The sequence below is a fragment of the Ambystoma mexicanum genome, chromosome 3p, assembly GCF_040938575.1.
Source record: "Ambystoma mexicanum isolate Mex_15411 chromosome 3p, UKY_AmexF1_1, whole genome shotgun sequence".
In the NCBI taxonomy this organism is placed as follows: domain Eukaryota; kingdom Metazoa; phylum Chordata; class Amphibia; order Caudata; family Ambystomatidae; genus Ambystoma; species Ambystoma mexicanum.
In genome coordinates this window covers 355143557-355169902 of record NC_090925.1, presented here as the reverse complement: position 1 = coordinate 355169902, position 26346 = coordinate 355143557, and the positions used below count along the sequence as shown (strand labels likewise).

Below are 26346 nucleotides of genomic sequence, written 5' to 3'. Positions count from 1 at the left end.
CATGAACCCTAGGTCTGGAGCCCCGCCCTCCTCTGACCTTTGTCTTCATGAACCCTCGGTCTGGAGCCCCGCCCTCCCCTCTGCCGACCTTTGTCATCATGAACCCTCATTCTGGAGCCCCGCCCTCCCCTCTGCCGACGTTTGTAGTCATGAACCCTCGTTCTGGAGCCCCGCCCTCCCCTCTGCTGACCTTTGTCGTCATGACCCCTAGTTCTGGAACCCTGCACTCCCCTCTGCTGACCTTTGTAGACATGAATCCTTGGTCTAGAGCCCTGCCCTCCCCTCTGCTGACCTTTGTCATGAACCTTAGGTCTGGAGCCCCGCCCTCCCCTCTGCTGACCTTTGCCATCATGAACCCTCGGTCTGGAGCCCCGCCCTCCCCTCTGCTGACCTTTGCCATCATGAACCCATGGTCTAGAGGCCCGCCCTTCCCTCTGCTGGCCTTTGCCGTCATGAACCCTCGGTCTGGAGCCGCGCCCTCCCCTCTGCCGACCTTTGTCTTCATGACCCCTCGTTCTGGAGCCCCACACTCCCTTCTGACGACCTTTGTAGTCATGAACCCTCGGTCTGGAGCCCAGCCCTCCCCTCTGCCGACCTTCGTCATCATGAACCCTCGTTCGGGAGCCCCGCCCTCCTCTCTGCCGACCTTTGTAGTCATGAACCCTCGGTTTGGAGCCCCGCCCTCCCCTCTGCTGACCTTTGTCATCATGAACCCTCGTTCTGGAACCCCACCCTCCCCTCTGCAGACCTTTGTCGTCATGAACCCTCGGTCTGTAGCCCCGCCATCCTCTCTTTTGACCTTTGTTGTCATGAACCCTCAGTTTGGAGCCCCGCCCTCCCCTCTGCCGACCTTTGCCATCATGAACCCTTGGTCTAGAGCCCTGCTCTCCCCTCTGCTGACCTTTGTCATGAACCCTAGGTCTGGAGCCCTGCCCTCCCCTCTGCTGACCTTTGCCATCATGAACCCTCGGTCTGGAGCCCCGCCCTCCCCTCTGCTGACCTTTGCCATCCTGAACCCATGGTCTAGTGGCCCGCCCTTCCCTCTGCTGGCCTTTGCCATCATGAACCCTCGGTCTGGAGCCACGCCCTCCTCTCTGCCAACCTTTGTAGTCAACCCTCGGTTTGGAGCCCCGCCCTCCCATCTGCTGACCTTTGTCATCATGAACCCTCCTTCTGGAACCCCACCCTCCCCTCTGCCGACCTTTGTAGTCATGAACCCTCGGTCTGGATCCCCGCCCTCCCCTCTGCCGACCTTTGTCATCATGAACCCTCGTTCGGGAGCCACGCCCTCCTCTCTGCCAACCTTTGTAGTCAACCCTCGGTTTGGAGCCCCGCCCTCCCATCTGCTGACCTTTGCCATCATGAACCCTCGGTCTGGAGCCACGCCCTCCTCTCTGCCAACCTTTGTAGTCAACCCTCGGTTTGGAGCCCCGCCCTCCGCTCTGCCGACCTTTGTCTTCATGATCCCTCGTTCTGGAGCCCCGCCCTCCCCTCTGCCGACCTTTGTAGTCATGAACCCTCGGTCTGGATCCCCGCCCTCCCCTCTGCCGACCTTTGTCATCATGAACCCTCGTTCGGGAGCCACGCCCTCCTCTCTGCCAACCTTTGTAGTCAACCCTCGGTTTGGAGCCCCGCCCTCCCATCTGCTGACCTTTGTCATCATGAACCCTCCTTCTGGAACCCCACCCTCCCCTATGCTGACCTTTGTAGTCATGAACCCTCGGTCTCAAGCCCCGCCCTCCCCTCTGCTGACCTTTGTCATCATGAACCCTCTGTCTGGAGCTCCGCCCTCCCCTCTGCTGACCTTTGTCATCATGAACCCTCGTTCTGGAGCCCCGCCATCCCCTCTGCTGACCTTTGTCATCATGAACCCTAGGTCTGGAGCCCCACCCTCCCCTCTGCTGACCTTTGCCATCATGAACACTCGGTCTGGAGGCCCGCCCTCCCCTCTGCTGACCTTTGCCATCATGAACCCTAGGTCTGGAGCCCCGCCCTCCCCTCTGCTGACCTTTGTCGTCATGAACCCTCGGTCTGGAGCCCCGCCCTCCCCTCTTTTGACCTTTGTCATCATGAACCCTCGGTCTGGAGCCAGGCCCTCCCCTCTGCCGACCTTTGCCATCATGAACCCTCGGTCTAGAGCCCTGCCCTCCCCTCTGCTGACCTTTGTCATCATGAACCCTAGGTCTGGAGCCCTGCCCTCCCCTCTGCTGGCCTTTGCCATCATGAACCCTCGGTCTAGGGCTCAGCCCTCCCCTCTGCCGACCTTTGCCATCATGAACCCTCGGTCTAGAGCCCCGCCCTCCCCTCTGCTGAACCCTTGGTCTAGAGCCCCGCCCTCACCTCTGGTGACCGTTGCCATCATGAACCCTCGTTCTGGAGCCCAGCCCTTCCCTCTGCTGGTCTTTCCCATCATGAACCCTCGGTCTAGAGCCCCGCCCTCCCCTCTGCTGAACCCTCGGTCTAGAGCCCCGCCCTCACCTCTGCTGACCTTTGCCATCATGAACCCTCGGTCTGGAGCCCCGTCCTCCCCTCTGCTGACCTTTGTCATCATGAACCCTTGGTCTAGAGGCCCACACTTCCCTCTGCTGACCTTTGTAGTCATGAACCCTCGGTCTCAAGCCCCGCCCTCCCCTCTGCTGACCTTTGTCATCATGAACCCTCTGTCTGTAGCTCCGCCCTCCCCTCTGCTGACCTTTGTCAACATGAACCCTCGTTCTGGAGCCCCGCCCTCCCCTCTGCTGACCTTTGTCATCATGAACCCTAGGTCTGTAGCCCCACCCTCCCCTCTGCTGACCTTTGCCATCATGAACCCTCGGTCTGGAGGCCCGCCCTCCCCTCTGCTGACCTTTGCCATCATGAACCCTCGGTCTCAAGCCCCGTCCTCCCCTCTGCTGACCTTTGTCATCATGAACCCTCTGTCTGGAGCTCCGCCCTCCCCTCTGCTGACCTATGTCATCATGAACCGTAGGTCTGGAGCCCCACCCTCCCCTCTGCTGACCATTGCCATCATGAACCCTCGGTCTGGAGGCCCGCCCTCCCTTCTGCTGACCTTTGCCATCATGAACCCTCGTTCGGGAGCCCCGCCCTCCTCTCTGCCGACCTTTGTAGTCATGAACCCTCGGTTTGGAGCCCCGCCCTCCCCTCTGCTGACCTTTGTCATCATGAACCCTCGTTCTGGAACCCCACCCTCCCCTCTGCTGACCTTTGTCGTCATGAACCCTCGGTCTGTAGCCCCGCCATCCTCTCTTTTGACCTTTGTTGTCATGAACCCTCAGTTTGGAGCCCCGCCCTCCCCTCTGCCGACCTTTGCCATCATGAACCCTTGGTCTAGAGCCCTGCTCTCCCCTCTGCTGACCTTTGTCATGAACCCTAGGTGTGGAGCCCCGCCCTCCCCTCTGCTGACCTTTGCCATCATAAACCCTCGGTCTGGAGCCACGCCCTCTCCTCTGCTGACCTTTGCCATCATGAACCCATGGTCTAGTGGCCCGCCCTTCCCTCTGCTGGCCTTTGCCATCATGAACCCTCGGTCTGGAGCCCCGCCCTCCCCTCTGCCGACCTTTGTCTTCATGACCCCTCGTTCTGGAGCCCCGCCCTCCCCTCTGCCGACCTTTGTAGTCATGAACCCTCGGCCTGGAGCCCCGCCCTCCCCTCTGCCGACCTTTGTCGTCATGAACCCTCGTTCGGGAGCCCCACCCTCCTCTCTGCCAACCTTTGTAGTCATGAACCCTCAGTTTGGAGCCCCGCCCTCCCCTCTGCTGACCTTTGTCATCATGAACCCTCCTTCTGGAACCCCACCCTCCCCTCTGCTGACCTTTGTAGTCATGAACCCTCGGTCTCAAGCCCCGCCCTCCCCTCTGCTGACCTTTGTCATCATGAACCCTCTGTCTGGAGCTCCGCCCTCCCCTCTGCTGACCTTTGTCATCATGAACCCTCGTTCTGGAGCCCCACCCTCCCCTGTGCTAACCTTTGCCATCATGAACCCTCGGTCTGGAGGCCCGCCCTCCCCTCTGCTGACCTTTGCCATCATGAACCCTAGGTCTGGAGCCCCGCCCTCCCCTCTGCTGACCTTTGTCATCATGAACCCTCGTTCTGGAGCCAGGCCCTCCCCTCTGCTGACCTTTGCCATCATGAACCCTCCGTCTAGAACCCTGCACTCCCCTCTGCTGACCTTTGTCATCATGAACCCTAGGTCTGGAGCCCTGCCCTCCCCTCTGCTGGCCTTTGCCATCATGAACCCTCGGTCTAGAGCTCAGCCCTCCCCTCTGCTGACCTTAGTCGTCATGAACCCTCGTTCTGGAGCCCCGCCCTCCCCTCTGCTGACCTTTGCCATCATGAACCCTCGGTCTAGAGCCCCGCCCTCCCCTCTGCTGAACCCTCAGTCTAGAGCCCCGCCCTCACCTCTGCTGACCATTGCCATCATGAACCCTCGTTCTGGAGCCCCGCCCTTTCCTCTGCTGGTCTTTCCCATCATGAACCCTCGGTCTAGAGCCCCGCCCTCCCCTCTGCTGAACCCTCGGTCTAGAGCCCCGCCCTCACCTCTGCTGACCTTTGCCATCATTAACCCTCGGTCTGGAGCCCTTCCCTCCCCTCTGCTGACCTTTGTCATCATGAAACCTTGGTCTAGAGGCCCACACTTCCCTCTGCTGACCTTTGTAGTCACCAACCCTCGGTCTCAAGCCCCGCCCTCCCCTCTGCTGACCTTTGTCATCATGAACCCTCTGTCTGGAGCTCCGCCCTCCCCTCTGCTGACCTTTGTCATCATGAACCCTCGTTCTTGAGCCCCGCCCTCCCCTCTGCTGACCTTTGCCATCATAAACCCTCGGTCTGGAGCCCCGCCCTCCCCTCTGCTGACCTTTGCCATCATGAACCCATGGTCTAGTGGCCTGCCCTTCCCTCTGCTGGCCTTTGCCATCATGAACCCTCGGCCTGGAGCCCCGCCCTCCCCTCTGCCGACCTTTGTCTTCATGACCCCTCGTTCTGGAGCCCCGCCCTCCCCTCTGCCGACCTTTGTAGTCATGAAACCTCGGCCTGGAGCCCCGCCCTCCCCTCTGCCGACCTTTGTCGTCATGAACCCTCGTTCGGGAGCCCCGCCCTCCTCTCTGCCAACCTTTGTAGACATGAACCCTCGGTTTGGAGCCCCGCCCTCCTCTCTGCTGACCTTTGTCATCATGAACCCTCTTTCTGGAACCCCACCCTCCCCTCTGCTGACCTTTGTAGTCATGCACCCTCGGTCTCAAGCCCCGCCCTCCCCTCTGCTGACCTTTGTCATCATGAACCCTCTGTCTGGAGCTCCGCCCTCCCCTCTGCTGACCTTTGTCATCATGAACCCTCGTTCTGGAGCCCCGCCCTCCCTTCTGCTGACCTTTGTCATCATGAACCCTAGGTCTGGAGCCCCAGCCTCCCCTGTGCTGACCTTTGCCATCATGAACCCTGGGTCTGGAGGCCCGCCCTCCCCTCTGCTGACCTTTGCCATCATGAACCCTAGGTCTGGAGCCCCGCCCTCCCCTCTGCTGACCTTTGTCGTCATGAACCCTCGGTCTGGAGCCCCGCCCTCCCCTCTTTTGACCTTTGTCATCATGAACCCTCGTTCTGGAGCCAGGCCCTCCCCTCTGCCGACCTTTGCCATCATGAACCCTCGGTCTAGAACCCTGCCCTCCCCTCTGCTGACCTTTGTCATCATGAACCCTAGGTCTGGAGCCCTGCCCTCCCCTCTGCTGGCCTTTGCCATCATGAACCCTCGGTCTAGAGCTCAGCCCTCCCCTCTGCTGACCTTAGTCGTCATGAACCCTCGTTCTGGAGCCCCGCCCTCCCCTCTGCTGACCTTTGCCATCATGAACCCTCGGTCTAGAGCCCCGCCCTCCCCTCTGCTGAACCCTCAGTCTAGAGCCCCGCCCTCACCTCTGCTGACCTTTGTCGTCATGATCCTCGGTCTGGAGCCCCGCCCTCCCCTCTTTTGACCTTTGCCATCATGAACCCTCGGTCTAGATCCCTGCCCTCCCCTCTGCTGACCTTTGTCATCATGAACCCTAGGTCTGGAGCCCTGCCCTCCCCTCTGCTGGCCTTTGCCATCATGAACCCTCGGTCTAGAGCCCCGCCCTCCACTCTGCTGACCTTTGTCGTCAAGAACCCTCGGTATCAAGCCCCGCCCTCCCCTCTGCTGACCTTTGTCATCATGAACCCTCTGTCTGGAGCTCAGCCCACCCCTCTGCTGACCTTAGTCGTCATGAACCCTCTTTCTGGAGCCCCGCCCTCCCCTCTGCTGACCTTTGCCATCATGAACCCTCGGTCTAGAGCCCCGCCTTCCCCTCTGCTGAACCCTCGGTCTAGAGCCCCGCCCTCACCTCTGCTGACCGTTGCCATCATGAACCCTCATTCTGGAGCCGCGCCCTTCCCTATGCTGGTCTTTCCCATAATGAACCCTCGGTCTAGAGCCCCGCCCTCCCCTCTGCTGAACCCTCGGTCTAGAGCCCCGCCCTCACCTCTGCTGACCTTTGCCATCATGAACCCTCGGTCTGGAGCCCCGCCCTCCCCTCTGCTGACCTTTGTCATCATGAACCCTTGGTCTAGAGGCCCACCCTTCCCTCTGCTGGCCTTTGCCATCATGAACCCTTGGTCTAGAGCCACGCCCTCCCCTCTGCTGAACCCTCGGTCTAGAGTCCGGCCCTCCCCTCTGCTGACCTTTGCCGTCATGAACCCTCAGTCTGGAGCCCAGCCCTCCCCTCTGCCAACCTTTGCCGTCATGAACACCCTCGGTCTAGAGCCCCGCCCTTTCCTCTGCCGACCTTTGTCGTCATGAACCCTAGGTCTGGAGCCCCGCCCTCCTCTGACCTTTGTCTTCATGAACCCTCGGTCTGGAGTCCCGCCCTCCCCTCTGCCGACCTTTGTCATCATGAACCCTCATTCTGGAGCCCCGCCCTCCCCTCTGCCGACGTTTGTAGTCATGAACCCTCGTTCTGGAGCCCCGCCCTCCCCTCTGCTGACCTTTGTCGTCATGAACCCTAGTTCTGGAACCCCGCACTCCCCTCTGCTGACCTTTGTAGACATGAACCCTTGGTCTAGAGCCCTGCCCTCCCCTCCGCTGACCTTTGTCATGAACCTTAGGTCTGGAGCCCCACCCTCCCCTCTGCTGACCTTTGCCATCATGAACCCTCGGTCTGGAGCCCCGCCCTCCCCTCTGCTGACCTTTGCCATCATGAACCCATGTTCTAGAGGCCCGCCCTTTCCTTCTACTGACCTTTGTAGTCATGAACCCTCGGTCTGGAGCCGCGCCCTCCCCTCTGCCGACCTTCGTCGTCATGAACCCTCGTTCGGGAGCCCCGCCCTCCTCTCTGCCGACCTTTGTAGTCATGAACCCTCGGTTTGGAGCCCTGCCCTCCCCTCTGCTGGCCTTTGTCATCATGAACCCTCGTTCTGGAACCCCACCCTCCCCTCTGCCGACCTTTGCCATCATGAACCCTTGGTCTAGAGCCCTGCTCTCCCCTCTGCTGACCTTTGTCATGAACCCTAGGTCTGGAGCCCCGCCCTCCCCTCTGCTGACCTTTGCCATCATGAACCCTCGGTCTGGAGCCCCGCCCTCCCCTCTGCTGACCTTTGCCATCATGAACCCATGGTCTAGTGGCCCGCCCTTCCCTCTGCTGGCCTTTGCCATCATGAACCCTCGTCTGGAGCCCCGCCCTCCCCTCTGCCGACCTTTGTCTTCATGACCCCTCGTTCTGGAGCCCCGTCCTCCCCTCTGCCAACCTTTGTAGTCATGAACCCTCGGTCTGGAGCCCCGCCCTCCCCTCTGCCGACCTTTGTCGTCATGAACCCTCGTTCGGGAGCCCCGCCCTCCTCTCTGCCAACCTTTGTAGTCATGAACCCTCGGTTTGGAGCCCCGGCCTCCCCTCTGCTGACCTTTGTCATCATGAACCCTCCTTCTGGAACCCCACCCTCCCCTCTGCTGACCTTTGTAGTCATGAACCCTCGGTCTCAAGCCCCGCCCTCCCCTCTGCTGACCTTTGTCATCATGAACCCTCTGTCTGGAGCACCGCCCTCCCCTCTGCTGACTTTTGTCATCATGAACCCTCGTTCTGGAGCCCTGCCCTCCCCTCTGCTGACCTTAGTCGTCATGAACCCTTGTTCTGGAGCCCCACCCTCCCCTCTGCCGACCTTTGCCATCATAAACCCTCGGTCTAGAGCCCGCCCTCCCCTCTGCTGACCTTTGTCATCATGAACCCTAGGTCTGGAGCCCCACCCTCCCCTCTGCTGACCTTTGCCATCATGAACCCTCGGTCTGGAGGCCCGCCCTCCCCTCTGCTGACCTTTGTCGTCATGAACCCTCGGTCTGGAGCCCCGCCCTCCCCTCTTTTCACCTTTGTCATCATGAACCCTCGGTCTGGAGCCTCACCCTCCCCTCTGCTGACCTTTGCCATCATGAACCCTCGGTCTAGAGCCCTGCCCTCCCCTCTGCTGACCTTTGCCATCATGAACCCTAGGTCTGGATCCCCGCCCTCCCCTCTGCTGGCATTTTCCACCATGAACCCTCGGTCTAGAGCCCCGCCCTCCCCTCTGCTGACCTTTGTCGTCATGAACCCTCGGTATCAAGCCCCGCCCTCCCCTCTGCTGACCTTTGTCATCATGAACCCTCTGTCTGGAGCTCAGCCCTCCCCTCTGCTGACCTTAGTCGTCATGAACCCTCGTTCTGGAGCCCCGCCCTCCCCTCTGCCGACCTTTGCCATCATGAACCCTCGGTCTAGAGCCCCACCCTCCCCTCTGCTGAACCCTCGGTCTAGAGCCCCACCCTCACCTCTGCTGACCGTTGCCATCATGAACCCTCGTTCTGGAGCCCCGCCCTTCCCTCTGCTGGTCTTTCCCATCATGAACCCTCGGTCTAAAGCCCCGCCCTCCCCTCTGCTGAACCCTCGGTCTAGAGCCCCGCCCTCACCTCTGCTGACCGTTGCCATCATGAACCCTCGGTCTGGAGCCCCACCCTCCCCTGTCATCATGAACCCACCTTCTGGAGCCCCGCCCTCCCCTCTACTGACCTTTGCCATCATAAACCCTTGATCTAGAGCCCGCCATCCCCTCTGCCGACCTTTGTCGTCATGAACCCTAGGTCTGGAGCCCCACCCTCCGCCGACCTTTGTCGTCATGAACCCTAGGTCTGGAGCCCCGCCCTGCCCTCTGCTGACCTTTGCCATCATGAACCCTAGGCCTGGAGCCCCGCCCTCCCCTCTTCTGACCTTTGTCGTCATGAACCCTCGGTCTGGAGCCCCGCCCTCCCCTCTTTTGACCTTTGTCATCATGAACCCTCGGTCTGGAGCCTCGCCCTCCCCTCTGCTGACCTTTGCCATCATGAACCCTCAGTCTAGAGCCCTGCCCTCCCCTCTGCTGACCTTTGTCATCATGAACCCTAGGTCTGGAGCCCCGCCCTCCCCTCTGCTGACCTTTGCCACCATGAACCCTCGGTCTGGAGCCCCGCCCTCCCCTCTGCTGACCTTTGCCATCATGAACCCTCAGTCTAGAGGCCCGCCCTTCCCTCTGCTGGTCTTTCCCATCATGAACCCTTGGTCTAGAGCCCCGCCCTCTCCTCTGCTGAACCCTCGGTCTAGAGCCCCACCCTCCCCTCTGCTGACTGTTGCCATCATGAACCCTCGGTCTGGAGCCCCGCCCTCCCCTCTGCTGACCTTTGCCTTCATGAACCCTCGGTCTGGAGCCCCGCCCTCCCCTCTGCCGATCTTTGCCACCATGAACCCTTGGTCTAGAGCCCCGCCCTCCCCTCTGCCGACCTTTATCCTCATGAACCCTAGTTCTCGAGCCCCGCACTCCACCGACCTTTGTCGTCATGAACCCTCGGTCTGGATCCCCGCCCTCCCCTCTGCCAACCTTTATCGTCATGAACCCTCGTTCTGGAGCCCTGCCCTCCCCTCTGCCGACCTTTGTACTCATGAACCCTCGGTCTGGATCCCCACCCTCCCCTCTGCTGACCTTTGTTGTCATGAACCCTCGTTCTGGAACCCTGCCCTCCCCTCTGCTGACCTTTGCCATCATGAACCCTAGGTCTGGATCCCCGCCCTCCCCTCTGCTAGCATTTTCCGCCATGAACCCTCGGTCTAGAGCCCCGCCCTCCCCTCTGCTGACCTTTGTCGTCATGAACCCTCGGTATCAAGCCCCGCCCTCCCCTCTGCTGACCTTTGTCATCATGAACCCTCTGCCTGGAGCTCAGCCCTCCCCTCTGCTGACCTTAGTCGTCACGAACCCTCGTTCTGGAGCCCCACCCTCCCCTCTGCCGACCTTTGCCATCATGAACCCTCGGTCTAGAGCCCCACCCTCCCCTCTGCTGAACCCTCGGTCTAGAGCCCCACCCTCACCTCTGCTGACCGTTGCCATCATGAACCCTCGTTCTGGAGCCCCGCCCTTCCCTCTGCTGGTCTTTCCCATCATGAACCCTCGGTCTAAAGCCCCGCCCTCCCCTCTGCTGAACCCTCGGTCTAGAGCCCCGCCCTCACCTCTGCTGACCGTTGCCATCATGAACCCTCAGTCTGGAGCCCCGCCCTCCCCTGTCATCATGAACCCACCTTCTGGAGCCCCGCCCTCCCCTCTACTGACCTTTGCCATCATAAACCCTTGATCTAGAGCCCGCCCTCCCCTCTGCCGACCTTTGTCGTCATGAACCCTAGGTCTGGAGCCCCACCCTCCGCCGACCTTTGTCGTCATGAACCCTAGGTCTGGAGCCCCGCCCTCCCCTCTGCTGACCTTTGCCATCATGAACCCTAGGCCTGGAGCCCCGCCCTCCCCTCTTCTGACCTTTGTCGTCATGAACCCTCGGTCTGGAGCCCCGCCCTCCCCTGTCATCATGAACCCACCTTCTGGAGCCCCGCCCTCCCCTCTACTGACCTTTGCCATCATAAACCCTTGATCTAGAGCCCGCCCTCCCCTCTGCCGACCTTTGTCGTCATGAACCCTAGGTCTGGAGCCCCACCCTCCGCCGACCTTTGTCGTCATGAACCCTAGGTCTGGAGCCCCGCCCTCCCCTCTGCTGACCTTTGCCATCATGAACCCTAGGCCTGGAGCCCCGCCCTCCCCTCTTCTGACCTTTGTCGTCATGAACCCTCGGTCTGGAGCCCCGCCCTCCCCTCTTTTGACCTTTGTCATCATGAACCCTCGGTCTGGAGCCTCGCCCTCCCCTCTGCTGACCTTTGCCATCATGAACCCTCAGTCTAGAGCCCTGCCCTCCCCTCTGCTGACCTTTGTCATCATGAACCCTAGGTCTGGAGCCCCGCCCTCCCCTCTGCTGACCTTTGCCACCATGAACCCTCGGTCTGGAGCCCTGCCCTCCCCTCTGCTGACCTTTGCCATCATGAACCCTCAGTCTAGAGGCCCGCCCTTCCCTCTGCTGGTCTTTCCCATCATGAACCCTTGGTCTAGAGCCCCGCCCTCTCCTCTGCTGAACCCTCGGTCTAGAGCCCCGCCCTCCCCTCTGCTGACTGTTGCCATCATGAACCCTCGGTCTGGAGCCCCGCCCTCCCCTCTGCTGACCTTTGCCTTCATGAACCCTCGGTCTGGAGCCCCGCCCTCCCCTCTGCCGATCTTTGCCACCATGAACCCTCGGTCTAGAGCCCCGCCCTCCCCTCTGCCGACCTTTATCCTCATGAACCCTAGTTCTCGAGCCCCGCACTCCACCGACCTTTGTCGTCATGAACCCTCGGTCTGGATCCCCGCCCTCCCCTCTGCCAACCTTTATCGTCATGAACCCTCGTTCTGGAGCCCTGCCCTCCCCTCTGCCGACCTTTGTACTCATGAACCCTCGGTCTGGATCCCTGCCCTCCCCTCTGCTGACCTTTGTTGTCATGAACCCTCGTTCTGGAACCCTGCCCTCCCCTCAGCTAACCTTTGTAGTCATGAACCCTCGGTCTCGAGCCCCGCCCTCCCCTCTGCTGACCTTTGTCGTCATGAACCCTTGGTCTGGAGCTCTGCCCTCCCCTTTGCTGACCTTTGTCATCATGAACCCTCGTTCTGGAGCCCCGCCCTCCCCTTTGCTGACCTTTGTCATCATGAACCCACGTTCTGGAGCCCCGCCCTCCCCTCTGCCGACCTTTACCATCATGAACCCTCGGTCTAGAGCCCCACCCTCCCCTCTGCTGACCTTTGTCGTCATGAACCCTTGGTCTGGAGCTCCGCCCTCCCCTCTGCTGACCTTTGTCGTCATGAACCCACGTTCTGGAGCCCCGCCCTCCCCTCTGCTGACCTTTACCATCATGAACCCTCTGTCTAGAGCCCCGCCCTCCCCTCTGCTGACCTTTGTCATCATGAACCCTAGGTCTGGAGCCCCTCCCTCCCATCTGCTGACCTTTGCCATCATGAATCCTCGGTCTGGAGCCCTACCCTCCCTTCTGCTGACCTTTGCCATCATTTACCCTCGGGCTAGAGGCCCGCCCTTCCCTCTGCTGGCCTTATAGAAGTGTGAATATTGGCATGTCCACACTTGGATGGACTTGTGAATGTTGGCATGCCCACACTTGGATAGAATTATGAATGTTAGCATCTCCACACTTAGATAGAACTGTGAAATGTTGGCATGTCCACACTTAGATAGAATTGTGAATGTTGGCTTGTCCACACTTGGATAGAATTATGAATGTTAGCATGTCCACACTTATATAGAACTGTGAAATGTTGGCATGTCCACACTTAGATAGAATTGTGAATTTTGGCATGTCCACACTTAGATAGAATTGTGAATGTTGGCCTGCGTCGCATCTAGACAGGACTTTGAATGTTAGCGTGCCCGTACTTATATAGAATTGTGAATATTAGCATGTCCACACTTAGATAGAATTGTGAATGTTGGCATGTCCACACTTGGATAGAATTGTGAATGTTGGCCAGCCTCGCATCTGGACAGGACTTTGAATGTTAGCGTGCCCGCACTTATATAGAATTGTCAATATTGGCATGTCCACACTTGGATAGAATTGTGAATGTTGGCATGCCCACACTTAGACAGAATTGTGAATATTAACCTGCACCACATCTAGATAAGACTTTGAATGTTAGCATGTCCACACTTGGATAGAATTGTGAATGTTGGCCTGCGTCTCATCTAGACAGGACTATGAATGTTAGAGTGCCTGCACTTAGGAGAAACCTGAATTTTAGCATGCTCACACTTAGGTGAAGCCTGAATGTTAGCATGCCCACACTTAGACAGAATGTGAATATTAGCATGTCCACACTTGGATAGAATTGTGAATGATAGCATGTCCACACTTGGATAGAATTGTGAATACTAGCATGTCCACACTTAGATAGAATTGTGAATGTTAGCCTGTCCACACCTAGATAGAATTGTGAATATTGGCCTGCGTTGCATCTAGACAGGACTTTGAATGTTGGCATGCCCGCACCAGGTGAAACTTGAGTGCCAGCATGTGCCACACTTGGAATTGTGGATATTGGCCTGCGCCGCATCTGGATGGGACTGTGAATGTTGGCATGCTAAAGGTCAGGTAACCCACTAACCAATATAAGCTCAAACTCTGCGTTCCTATCTCACTCAAAAAACTCACACAACCATCTCTTGCACAACAAGCCGCACGCACTTCACAACACTGCAACAACACATAAGCCGGAGCAACAGCACACACGGACTGACACCGATCCAATACCCGCACCAAAGCTCAGCATCTGGTGTATACCGAGTTGAACCTGCCAACAGAACACCACTCTTCTCACTATCCTACTCCCTCTTCACCCTACTAACCCATCCCACCCTATCATTTGCAGATCCACCAGAGCGCCTGGGGGCAAATACCTTTAACATTTAACATTTGCCATCATGAACCCTCAGTCTAGAGCCCTGCCCTCCCCTCTGCTGAACCCTCGGTCTAGAGCCCCGCCCTCCCCTCTGCTGACCTTTGCTGTCTTGAACCCTCAGTCTGGAGCCCCGCCCTCCCCTCTGCCGACCTTTGCCGCCATGAACCCTCGGTCTGGAGCCCCGCCCTCCCCTCTGCCAACCTTTGCCGTCATGATCCCTTGGTCTAGAGCCCCGCCCTCCCCTCTGCCGACCTTTGTCGTCATGAACCCTAGGTCTGGAGCCCCACCCTCCGCTGACCTTTGTCGTCATGAACCCTCGCTCTGGAGCCCCGCCCTCCCCTTTGTCGACCTTTGTCATCATAAACCCTCGTTCTGGATCCCCGCCCTCCCCTCTGCCGACCTTTGTAGTCATGAACCCTCAGTCTGGAGCCCCACCCTCCCCTCTGCTGACCTTTGTCGTCATGAACCCTCGTTCTGGAACCCCGCCCTCCCCCCTGCTGACCTTTGTAGTCATGAACCCTCAGTCTCGAGCCCCGCCCTCCCCTCGGCTGACCTTTGTCGTCATGAACCCTTGGTCTGGAGCTCCGCCCTCCCCTCTCCGGACCTTTCCCGTCATGAACCCTCGTTCTGGAGCCCCGCCCTTCCCTCTGCTGACCTTTGTCATCATGAACCCTCGTTCTGGAGCCCTGCCCTCCCCTCTGCCGACCTTTGTAGTCATGAACCCTCGGTCTGGAGCCCCCGTCCTCCCCTCTGCTGACCTTTGTCGTCATGAACCCTTGGTCTGGAGCTCCGCCCTCCCCTCTGCTGATCTTTGTTGTCATGAACCCTTGTTCTGGAGCCCCACCATCCCCTCTGCTGACCTTTGTCGTCATGAACCCTCGGTCTGGAGCCCCGCCCTCCCCTCTGCTGCAATGTGTTCCCCTCCCTCTTGTATTATGTGAATGCTTCTATACATGTCCTCTCTTTCGCCACATTGCCAATAGCTGCCCTCTTATAATGCCCCATCTATTTTCTCTTGCAGCTTGGCAGGCGCCTCTATCAGCGGTATGGAGAAAATCCCTTCAATGATAAAGCGCTCATAATGGCCCTGCTGGCACGAAAGGGGAGCCATGGCACTGCAGAAACCGAAGCCACCCCAAAAGAACCGATGCAAAACCCCAAAGGGGCAGCATGGACTGACCGGCAGGAGCATGAACCTACTGCAGTAAAGAGAGGAGACCTGCAGGAAACGGCAGCCAGGCGTGAAGTGGAAGCAAGTTCCAACCTGCAGAAACCACTGCAGGGAAGTAAAAACGCAGCAGGGGCAAGATTGCATCTGCAGGAACCTCTGCAGAGAAGTGAAGAAGGAGCAGGCGCAAGACCTCATCTGCAGGAACCTCATCATAGAAGTGAAGAGGGGGCAGGGGAAATACCTCATCTGCAGGAACCTCATCAGAGAAGTGAAGAGGGAGCAGGGGAAATACCTCATCTGCAGGAACCACTGCAGGGAAGTAAAGATGGAGCAGGGGAAAGACTTCATCTGCTGGAACCTCATCGGAAAAGTGAAGATGCAATGGAAGCAAATACTGTACTGCAGGAATCATCACAGGGGTGTGCTGATGCAGCAGGAACAAGCCCACAGGAACAAATACAGGGAGATGAAGGTGCAGCCAGTATAAAGAGTAATCTGCAGGAACCTGCAAAGGGACTGCGAGAGCAGACCAGGCCAGATGAGCTCCTGACGGAGCCTGTGCATGGATGTAACACAGGAGGCAGGATGTACCAGAGGAGAGCAGTGCTGGGACAGGAAGCAGCAGGGGGAAAAGGGAACCACTTTGAGGGACTACGGCATAGATCCACGAAAACACCACAGACAGTGAATACGCTGCTGGACCCAGCACAGGGAGGTCACAGGAGTGCTCACTCAGTGCTGCTGCGGATGAAGCAGAGCTGCTCCTGCATCCCCAGGTGTCTAAAATGAGGCTTGCCATTGCTGGGGCTAGAAGCAAGTGAAGCATGCAGGGAAACGCCTCCATGGTGTGTCTCAGAGGGTCCTGGCACAAAGACGCTGAGCTTCCCCACAGGGTGTGAAAGCGGACTGATTAGGACTATGACACACATGATCTCTCTCTTTTGACCATGCTGGCTGGGGCTCATGGCAGTTGTAGTTTAACACAAATGGCTTCTGCGCAGACATCTGAGGTTTTACCACAGAGCGGGATGACCAAGCATAGACCTGAAGGTTTTCTCCATAGAAAGAGGCTTTGGTCCAATCGTCTCCAGTATTTTACCATAGAGCAGGGGTCTGCAAGCTTTGGCTCTCCAGAGGATTTTAACGACAACTATCAACGGCACAAGCCAACATAGTCAATGATAACGTTTCATGGAAGCCGTAGTTCAAAATGTTTGGTGAGCTGCCAGTTACAGTCCGTTGCCAATGAGTGGTGCGTCCGTACCCCAACATTGTTTAACCAAAGAAAGGTGCGTCTAGACCAAATGTTTTCCGACTGCAAGTTGGAGTTATGCACAAATGAACCATAGAGAAGGGTTTAATGATCCAAAAGTATCACAGACGGGTGAATATGTGCACAGACAAGAAGGGTTTCCTTTTTAATATCATAGAGGAGTGTCCATGGACATGCCTGTGACTTTTACCTAACACACACACCACCCTAACAGTATTACCAACTCTATGCACAGACTAAATGGATTTTACCATATAGTAGGGTGTCTGTGCACGTGAGACCCGCATGGCCCATGGAGTCATGAGACCTATTCGGCGTGCAGAGAAAGAGAATTGTGAAGCAATGAACTGTCGTTCCCAACGATGGAACACCTGAATGTCCTCCGCTTTCGCCAATCCCATTGCAATCGCTCAAATCAGTGGAGAGTGCAGCCCGCTTAACCCATGGGATTACGAGAGAAACCTTCTATCGCACGAAGGCCATGCAAACTTGGTGTCATGAAGCCATGCAGGACCCTTTGGCTTGTTGCGTGTTACCACTGCTTATCAGAAACAAACAGACCTATACAACCTTTAAATACAAAATGGTAAAAATCTGGCTGTTTAACAGATATGACTAGAACTGCATGACTCTCCTCTACCAATTCACTGTACCAGCACCGTGATACCCCTGGGTCTGGGTCGTTCCACGAATTTAATAAATAAAATAAGTACCTGCAGCGGCTACCTTTCAAAGGGTGATGAACCATGTCCTCACCACTCGTACCAGGCAGGCCTCCTTATAAGGGTCGTACCAGGCCTTCTTACGCCTGAAAATCTTGTAAATATGACAGCTTTATTATTTTCCTGTGTACGTTTATGCACAAGATTAGAGAAGACGACAGTGCAAAGGTCCGGTTATTTGACAGAAACCAAAAGGCTTCTTTTGATTTTACCTACATGGATGTAATTGCAAGCCATGGAGAAAAGCCTCTGAAACAGAATGTATTTCCCTGAAGCCTTTAAAAAAAAGAAACTGCACACTGTGATCAAATGAATTGTTTCTTTCTGTTCAGCTTCTGCTGTGATGTGTGTAGATGCTCATGGAGCAAACAGAAGCATTGTGCATATTTATTTCCTAGCATTTTAGGATTGTATAATAAATAAAATGGAAAACTAAGTTGCAATACAGAATTAATCTTTTGTAACAAATTATGCTTTTTTTTCCAGTGAAAGCAAACCAGTATTGCACAATTGTATTTTTCAGAGCTCCTGTGCTGTGTGCACAATCATGCGAGGCAGATATTTTTTACACTTATCATTTAATTTACACTCTAACTATAAAAAAAGTGTATAAAATGATGAGTATGCCTGGTCTAGTTTATATCCATTCAACCTTGCAGTCAATGGGGTACATTGCTATAAATGATCGGTTGTCGCAGAGTCAAGGCTCAGTGATTGTCATAACCCCAATCACACGTGATATAGCCTCTCACATTTTCAAGACTACAATTACAAAATCTGACTCTCCAGGAAGTGCAAGTGCTGTTAAAAAACCAACAAATGAAAGTTACATTTGTAATTCAAATAAAAACTCAGCAAAACCTGTCCCTGTGAATATCTAGATAGGTATTTAACTTTATGTAGCACTTCATACCTGTTTTGCCCAACATCTAGGCACTGTGATTATTATATCGCAGGCGATACTCAGTTTACGAACCTCTGATGGATGTTAGCCAATAAGATAGCCCAGCCGGTTGAGCGCTCGTTGCTCTGATCTGTAGGTTGCAGTTTTGAAACCCAGCAAGGCCAGTTTAGCCTTTCATACTTTGGAGCTTGATAAAGGAGTACTGGTGATAATTGTGATAAATATGTTCTATGTACAGCGCTTTGCCAAAAGCGCTATATAAATAACCATTTGACCATGAAATTAGGTATAGAATTTAGCATGGAGGCCTTGCCTCTCTGCACTGTTGTATCATAACATTGTCATACCATTAGGTAGTACTAGCTAGAGGAAATGAGGACTTTCATTCAACATCAAAAGACAATTTTGCTATCGAACCTCAAAACACACAATACAATGCATGCTTGTTTTTACTATGTAATTGACTAGGTTTTTTTGTTTTCAACATTTAAATATATACAGGAGAGATCAAATGGCCAGACCTTAGAGAAATAATGAAAGATGTATTCTGTCACAGTGCAGAAAGCTGCTGCATGGTAATGATTTCCATATAGTTTTTGCACATGTCGGCTGGATGTCACATACATTTTACTCTCTTGCAAAGGAGAAAAGTCATTTTTACTCTCTTAAAATCACATTTACTCTCAAAGTCCCACCTCAAAATCGTATCTGGAGCACTGGTACCAGGACAGCATTCTGGTCTACAGGAGGGGGGAGAAGAACATGATGCCAGGTTAAATGCTGTTCTGAAGAGATTGAAAGCTAAGGGGTTAACCATTGAAGCAGAGGAATGCAAATTCAGGGCCCAGCAGGTAAAGATCTTAGGGCACCTTGTGAATAAGTAGCACGGGCTGTTAGGCCCAAGGCGGACACTATGCCGGCCATTGGGGATGCTGCCATGCCTATAAGTAGGGACGAGGTGCATTCATCTTTAGCAATAGCTGAGTTCCTCTGTAAATTCGTCAGGAACTTTCCTGAACGTACTCATTTGTGTACACCATCGAGTGTGAGAATGCTGCAAAGAAGAAAAAAAAAGAACGGGGTTTCCACAAGTCTAACACTTTCAGCAGTGACCCTAAGTAAGAAAGAATAGAAATCTATACAATACCTGCTAGACTCATTAAAGGTTTGTTTCAGGCACACTTCAGGGGGCGAGTCACTTGATTTAGTCTGGTCTTACACCTCAACTCAGCCTTTCATCCTTCTGTGGTCGATAAATGTGTACCAACACATGTTGGGTGAAATTGTATTTATTCTATATAAAGCGCTTAAGCGTAGGTGCTTTATAATAACACATCATTATCATTTGGCCTTGGACGCCTGCTTGCATTTACAGTAATTTGGTAATATGGGCCTATACACACTGCTCTTAACGATACCTATGGCGATTCATTCGTGTATGAAATGTATATTGCATAGTGATATTGTAACCATATTTTATCGTACTGTACTTGGGAACAATGCTATGTGATGCCACTTCCTGTTTTGTCATGGGGTGAAAAGTTGTGTTCCATTGCTTCCTGTGATATCACTTCGGCGTGGGGTCAAATGACATCACGTCCTGTGATGTCATCAGAGGTCAAGGGTCGTGTGATGTCATCAGAGGTCAAGGGTCGTATTATGTCACTTCCGCTACCCCTGGCATTTTGTTGAAATGACTCTCTGCCCCACTCGATTCTTCCTGCCACTTAGACGGAATGTGGGTGATTTAAAGAGGAACACAGTTGTAGCTGGACTTCACAGGGCATACAGCACTCTGCAACGGGGTCAATTTACCACTTGAATAAAAGTTGAACAAGAGCCTTGTCCTCCAGATTTTTTGTGAAATGAACGCCTGCCTGCTACAACAGAAACCTTTTAGTGACGGGCTGTGAACGTAAAGCATCAACATTCAACCATGTCCGGGTTTCGGCTGGCGGCTCAAAGCGATTTTACATTGAGTCAACAACAGCAAATGACTGTGTTAAGCGGTTTACGTAATTTGCCTTTAACTTTCAACATATGAGAGACTGCACCTTTGGCCTCACAAGAGCCTGATGTTGGGCATACGAAAAACTGTACATTTCGACTGTAACATGGCAGTATTTTGCAGACGTCACTCTGGGGGAGGGTACATCTTTTTTACTTGAACAAGACAAAACACTGGATGTTTCTATCAGACTGGTGTAAAACAAAGAGCTGGCAGCGGGTACCTTCAAGAAGCCTCCAATTGTCCAAAAAGTGGCTTGAATCTCTGGGAAGAACAGTACCGACTGGCCCAACATTGAAGCATTTTGTATTTAAGCAGGTGGTGCGCAGCATGTGCAGGTCGATCACAGAAAAGACTGGGCCTCATTCGAAGTTTGCCGGAAATAAGGTGGCAGTAAGCTCACTGACACCCTCGTTTCTGGACCGGCAAACTACGGGTTTGTCTGCCGGAGCCACTGTGCCCGACAGGTCTGACACTGCCGGGTGCAGGGGTCATGGTAAGCAAACCTGTCACGGAAGCATGGCACCGTTAACAACGATGCAGGTGCTTCTGTGTCCCCCTGTCACGGTAGCACCGGCAGGGTTACCGCCGGACCCGTAAGGAGGTCCATTGAAAAGAACATGGAGGCTTCTTAGAAGATCACAGAGCTCTTGAGCTGCTCAAATAACTCTTGCTTCAAGATGGTACCTGCTCATATTGGAGTGAAAACAGACAAGCAATTAAGCAATCTCTGGAAGGCAACCACATTACCACCATAAAACACCAAGAAGAAATGCCAACTTCGGGACAGAGAGCACAAAGCACCTAGGCCACCAGTCCCGAACCCGCAAGGAAGAAGGACACTATCCCATAAGATGCAACACTTTGGACAAGAGGTTGTGCAAGCAATGCTACGACTTCGATGGAGACCACGACACGCCGGAATGCAGAACTAATGATAGGACCTCTAGGTAGAGGAGTAGTCCAGAAGAATGTCTTACTAGGGCTCCGAAGTGGAGATGAGCCAGAGTGCAAGTACATTGGACATCAGCCAGAGTGTGTATTGTGACAGCCTATAGCCTTCTACCCGGATGTCTGCATGACATGCCATCCCGCTTATACTGAACAGATATTCATCACCATGCACCGTTCTGGCAGGACCAGTATCACTGACCAAGACTCCCAAATCAGACTCTGGAAGGATCTGACCAACAGATGACTGCCTTTCAGGAAGCGAGCCCCAAAGCGCCAAGCAGTCCAAATTCACTGAGACCCTGCAAAGCAATGGTGAGAGCACTGGGAGACAACCTTTCCACAAAGGCAATGGCACGGTGGAGACCAACTCCACATCTGAAGCAGAGTCCAGTCAGGAGGTAGAACTGCGTTCAGATGTAGATTCTGGTTCAGTGGCGAATTTCAGAAACTGGGGAATGGAAGATGTGTCCAGCCTGAGGCTGGCAGGAGCACTGCTGTTGGTGAGAGAAAAACCGTCAGGCCGAGGGACACGCCAGCCGAAGCATAGAGAGTAGTAATAGGGAGCCACAAATCAATCACTTAGAGTTCTCCCGAGTGAGAGACTAATTACCCTCATTCCAAGTGAGGTTGTTCCATGTTGTATGACCTTTAATATTCCTGTGAATTATTCCGAAGACTACTTTGCAATTCACATGTTGACTTTCTGTTGATGATGCTACATTTGGAAATGTTGTAATTATTTCTGTCTTGTCATGGATTGCACCTGGGGTGGGCATTGTTCCGATACTTGTTTCTTGCTTTGGTAACACTCACTTCACAGGCCCTGGGTCCCACAGCTACTGCTCCATGCTGCCTCTCCATGTGAGATAAGTGATTGATCAGCAGAGAGAAGGGGTGGCCACTGCATTGTGGATGTGGCCACTGAGCACCGGAGGTGCACCATTAAGGTTCAGGAAGGGCTTAACCTTCCAGGCATTTATTCACATACAATGATTGTAAATAACTGCCTATTTCTTGCCTCATCATTTGCCTTTACTAATGTTCACAAATGTATTTGTTGCATGTTCTGAAAGTACCGGGCTCATATGATGCCATGGGGCTTTTCCTTTTCATATGCTATGATGAGTGGTTGGAAGCAGCCCTACAGATAAGCGGCGTAAAAGTCACCTTTAATCCCCCAAAGCAGGCCAATACTCCCCCAAAAAATAAAATATGGAGTAAGATCACCCTGAAAGAAATAGGCAGAAAATGGCCCTATAAGATCTTGCCCTCTACTTGGATCCACATTGGTCCAGATATATGTTCCAATAAGTGGTAGCAGCAGAGCTGTGGCATAGGAAGGACCACCACCACTACTATTATCACTGTCTCATCAGAAGAGGAAATGCATGTTTCAAGTTGCATGATTCACTTGATGCAAAGAAGTATGGATTGCAAAGAGGTATCTTTCCTAGACTTAAACATATTTTACTCACCTAAGAAAACACTCCCACTGGGAAAGGGATTTACAGTTTTACTCCCTGAAACATTTTACTCCTAAATTCAAAAAATATGAAGTAAAATACTCCCACTTCAAAATCTTATCTTGAGCCATGGGTGGAGACACATAATACTACTCCACTTGCAAGATCCCCAGAGTGTTCGGGTGGTGTACTGTTGCGAGATGCAGAAACTCGCCGTGCTTACCTTGGGTGAAATCCTTGCATGGTACAAATCTTGCATAACACCTAAAAGAAAAGGCAGCTCTCAGGCAGACCGGAGGGTTTATCAAAGAGAATGGTGTTGTGGCAAAGTCACTTGTTGCAGAGAAGCCCCTCAACGCTCAAACCAGAAAAAATACAACCCACTAGGGAGAAAGGCCGAGCACACCTCTTGCAAGAGAACAAAGTTTTATCTCCACAAAAATAGAATGTACCAGCAAAGAACTCTGCTGCCATGGAATGTTCTGCAAAAACAGTACAAACGGTACTTTATGAAGGCATACAGCGTCATCAGTTGCGTAAATTACATAATATGCAAACCCACGTGGCTGGTTAGTCGAGACCCTATACATAGGCTACCTGCTCCATAAGGGATGCCAAGCCATTGGTCACAGCCCCTTCTGTCCATCCTATTCCACGTGGGTTCCTCCTCTCGCGTCATCTGGTGTGAAGTTACCACTTATTGGCAATTATGTGAAGAAAAACAATCTCTAACCTGATGTGCACCTGGTACTGCAGACACGGGCTAAGAGTATACTTCAAGGCCATCGCTTCTAACAAACTACAGCTCGATTCAGACACGTTGATGTCCAACCAAGGTTCCCCAGCCTTGTTTTATCTATGTTGTTTGATCCCTCCCAGAATCTCGTAGCACAAATCATGTGACCTATGCTGAAGGCGACTAACCCTTCTTTCAGATCTTTTCTGATCGTCTGGGGGTTTAACAGTTTTGTGGTTGGTCGTCTGGGACTGACTGGTACCTTGGAATGCTGGGGGTTTTAGGGCTGGGGCTTTCGAGTGCTAATACTTAGAGCTGGGACAGGATGGGTTGGAGGCTTGTGCCCTCCTTCTCGTGGGATCGCTTTTCACAGTGAGCTCTCAACCCCCTAGTGGCCTTGCAGGGCACATTCCTTCTGGGATACGAAATGTTGGCAACATGAGACAGTGAAGGGTCTATGAATCTCTGCAGCTCTGGCCTTCCTCACCAGGGCTTAAGCTACAATCCATTATCACCTGTATATGGTTATAGGGGATAGGATCTAAAACAAAATGATCAAATGCCTTTTTTTCCAACACCAAAAGGAATGAAAACAAGGGTCACATTTTTTTTCGTTTTTTTTTATGGGGTGGGGCTGTTCCCCGCACCCCGTTTTCTTTTTTAAAAAACTTTTTTATGCATACGAAACTAAAAAATATATAAATAAATAAATAAAAAAACATTCGACCCTTTTTTTCCGGTCCTTTTGGTTTAGAAAAAAAGGGCATTCTATCCTTTTTTTTCAATCCTTTGGCTGGACACCCCTGTATATATTTTATTTCTATGTGTGTGACTCGGGCCTGCCACTGTGGCTTCAGTGCAAAACTAGGCCTCGATTCCATTGTGGCTGCTACTCTTCAAAATGGCATTTGATTCCCCATACATACTAGAGCAAGACGTGCACCCCCCTCCCTGCATTATGGCACCTAATGACACCCGTTATCCGCCCTGTAACCTCCCCTAGTCCCTACTGTGCCTTGCTCCTCTGGTGTCCGTTGTCAGCGCCACACCTCCTGTTGCACCAATGTGCAGCTCGTTGACTGCCATGACTGCCTTATGCTGCTGCTGGTCTTTGGCAAGCCCAGGGCATTGCATACTTCCTCCTCTGGCGTTCGTTGTCAACGTCACACCTCCTCTTCCACCAATGAGCAGCTAATTGCCTGCTGTGGCTGCCCATATGCTGCTGCGGCACTCCACTACCTAGATGGATTTAATCCTAAAATGGCAGACATGCTGAAGTTCAGGAAGGCTAACAGGAACCTGGGGCCTGGTTCGCAAGGAAGGGGGCATCTGAATAAAGTAAAGAGAAAAGCACCTTTTTCAGGTGCCAAATTCACTGTTCTGGTGCAAATGGTGTGCTGGCCAGCCCTCTTGAATACGTTACTGCTGGTCGCATTTTCCCAACACTACATAGCGCCCCCACCCCGTGCATTCTAATGGGCACTGAGTGCGTATCCCACCATGAGATGGCCCTTAAAGGATTTGTCATGGTGAATTGTTACAAAAGAAAATGCATTTGTATCTTGCTCTTGCCCTGAGGGAAAACTAATGCACAGAAGGTGCACGGGTTATCCTTTTATGTATTGCACAAGTCCCTGTGGCTTTTTGTAACAGGGAGGGGGAAACGCCCAACCGCACCCTGGATTTGTCCAACTGCAAACAAAAATATTCACATTTGTGCACATCAGAGATGCATACATTCACTTCACCTGTGTGCCATCACATCTTTTCAATTGCATGAAAAAAGGTGTTGTCAAACAAACCCCTAATGTTATATCTCTGCCAATATTTTAGTCAACACCAAGATGTTCTCTTCTGAGCCTATGTTATGCTGTGCTATGGGGAAATGCACATAACATACATGTTCCAGGACTTGCCCTGAGTTAGTAAAGGCTGTTTGTGGTTCAAGTGTGTGGCTACAGCTTTACGGCATTCACTCGTGCATGTTTCACTCAATAAGGACAGGAGCCATGCGTAGGTTCAACTGCTCTTTATTCTTTCCCAATCTCAACTGCCCGAACTCGCCTTGTGTCCCTCCCCTTCCGCCCTCCTCCCGCTCTGGCATGTTCTTCCTTCTTAAAGGAGCCGGGCCTCTTCATTCACCCGTAACAAAGTGGCGAACAGGCTCTCCTGGTTGCACAGACAGACTTACATTCTGTAATGCAAAGAATTATAGATGGGTAGCTAGCAACTACAGGATTTAGGTCACCATAGAATTCCAGCAGATATCTGATTGGTTAATCTTGGATGGAACCTGCCTTGTGATGACATTAGTTCCTCATGGTTCCATGGAGAAGGTTGGTGTGGCCATTGCTCAGGATTAGGCGGGCTACAGTTGGAAGCTGGCCTTGCTGGCCTGACCTCTCTCCTGCAGTCTGGCTCAGGTGACTCTTTACAGCAAGTTGCCTATGAGGGCACTCGGAACTCTGAGACAGAATGCACCCTGTAGTTGAGAGCTACACATCTATAATTGTATGGTGTGTATGTCCCCCACGATTCTGGTTTCGCCCTATCCCATTGGGCGAGCATTTCGCAAGTTTTAGAGGGAATATTATTCAAATACTGGGTTCCCTTTCCCTTCACCACACAGCTACCCACAAAGGAGAAAGAATTCCTGAGACAGAAAAGGATGTGTGCCCCAGCCATACCTGCCCAACCCCCAAGTTTTCCCCAGAGACTCTGGCTTTTTAGCCTTTTCTCTGGGTCTTCCAGAGAAGACCCTGTAGTATCTGGGTTTTCCCGGCAGTGTCCAACTCCCGACCCAGTGTGGCTTTGTCTCTGCGGCAGTGACTAACGCTTCCAGCAAATTTACAAAAAGAATGCAGACTGGAGCAAAATAACGCACGTTTATTTTGCTTCAGCTTTCATTCTTTTTTGCCGAGTTTGCCTTTCAATGCGAACGCGGTAACACTGCTTTCAATCCGGTATCATTGATGACACCGGATTGGAAGCAGTATTCCGCGTTTATTGGGCAATGCCACAGGGCCGCCCAAGGCGAGGCAGGGTAACTGATGTTACCATCCAGCAGGCCAGGGGAGGGGCAGCCCCACCCCCATGCCTGCTCCTCTCCCCAACAGCTGCAGAGACACGCAGTCTCTGCCACACAAAGCCGAGGTGTGAACAATCACCTCACCCTTCCTCTAAGCAACAAGGTGCTAAGCACCTAAGGAAACCCAACAGTCAGGCCGGGCTCAGGTTCAAAGACCTGCCCCCCCCTCAGGGGGCCAGACAGTCAGCTTCCCGGCCGGGGGCTGGACCACAGCCCCCACTACTATGCATATC

At 53.5% G+C, this 26346-nt stretch overlaps 1 protein-coding gene across 1 annotated transcript in view; it reads left to right on the top strand.

The window, feature by feature from the left end:
* DUSP15 (dual specificity phosphatase 15) overlaps positions 1–17396 on the top strand; it is a 321250-nt gene extending 303854 nt beyond the window's left edge. The window contains exon 7 of the mRNA XM_069651004.1: positions 14816–17396. Coding sequence (XP_069507105.1) covers positions 14816–15754 — 939 coding nt within the window. The 3' untranslated portion in view covers positions 15755–17396. The remainder of the gene's footprint in view (positions 1–14815) is intronic.
* Positions 17397–26346: the final 8950 nt, after the last annotated feature.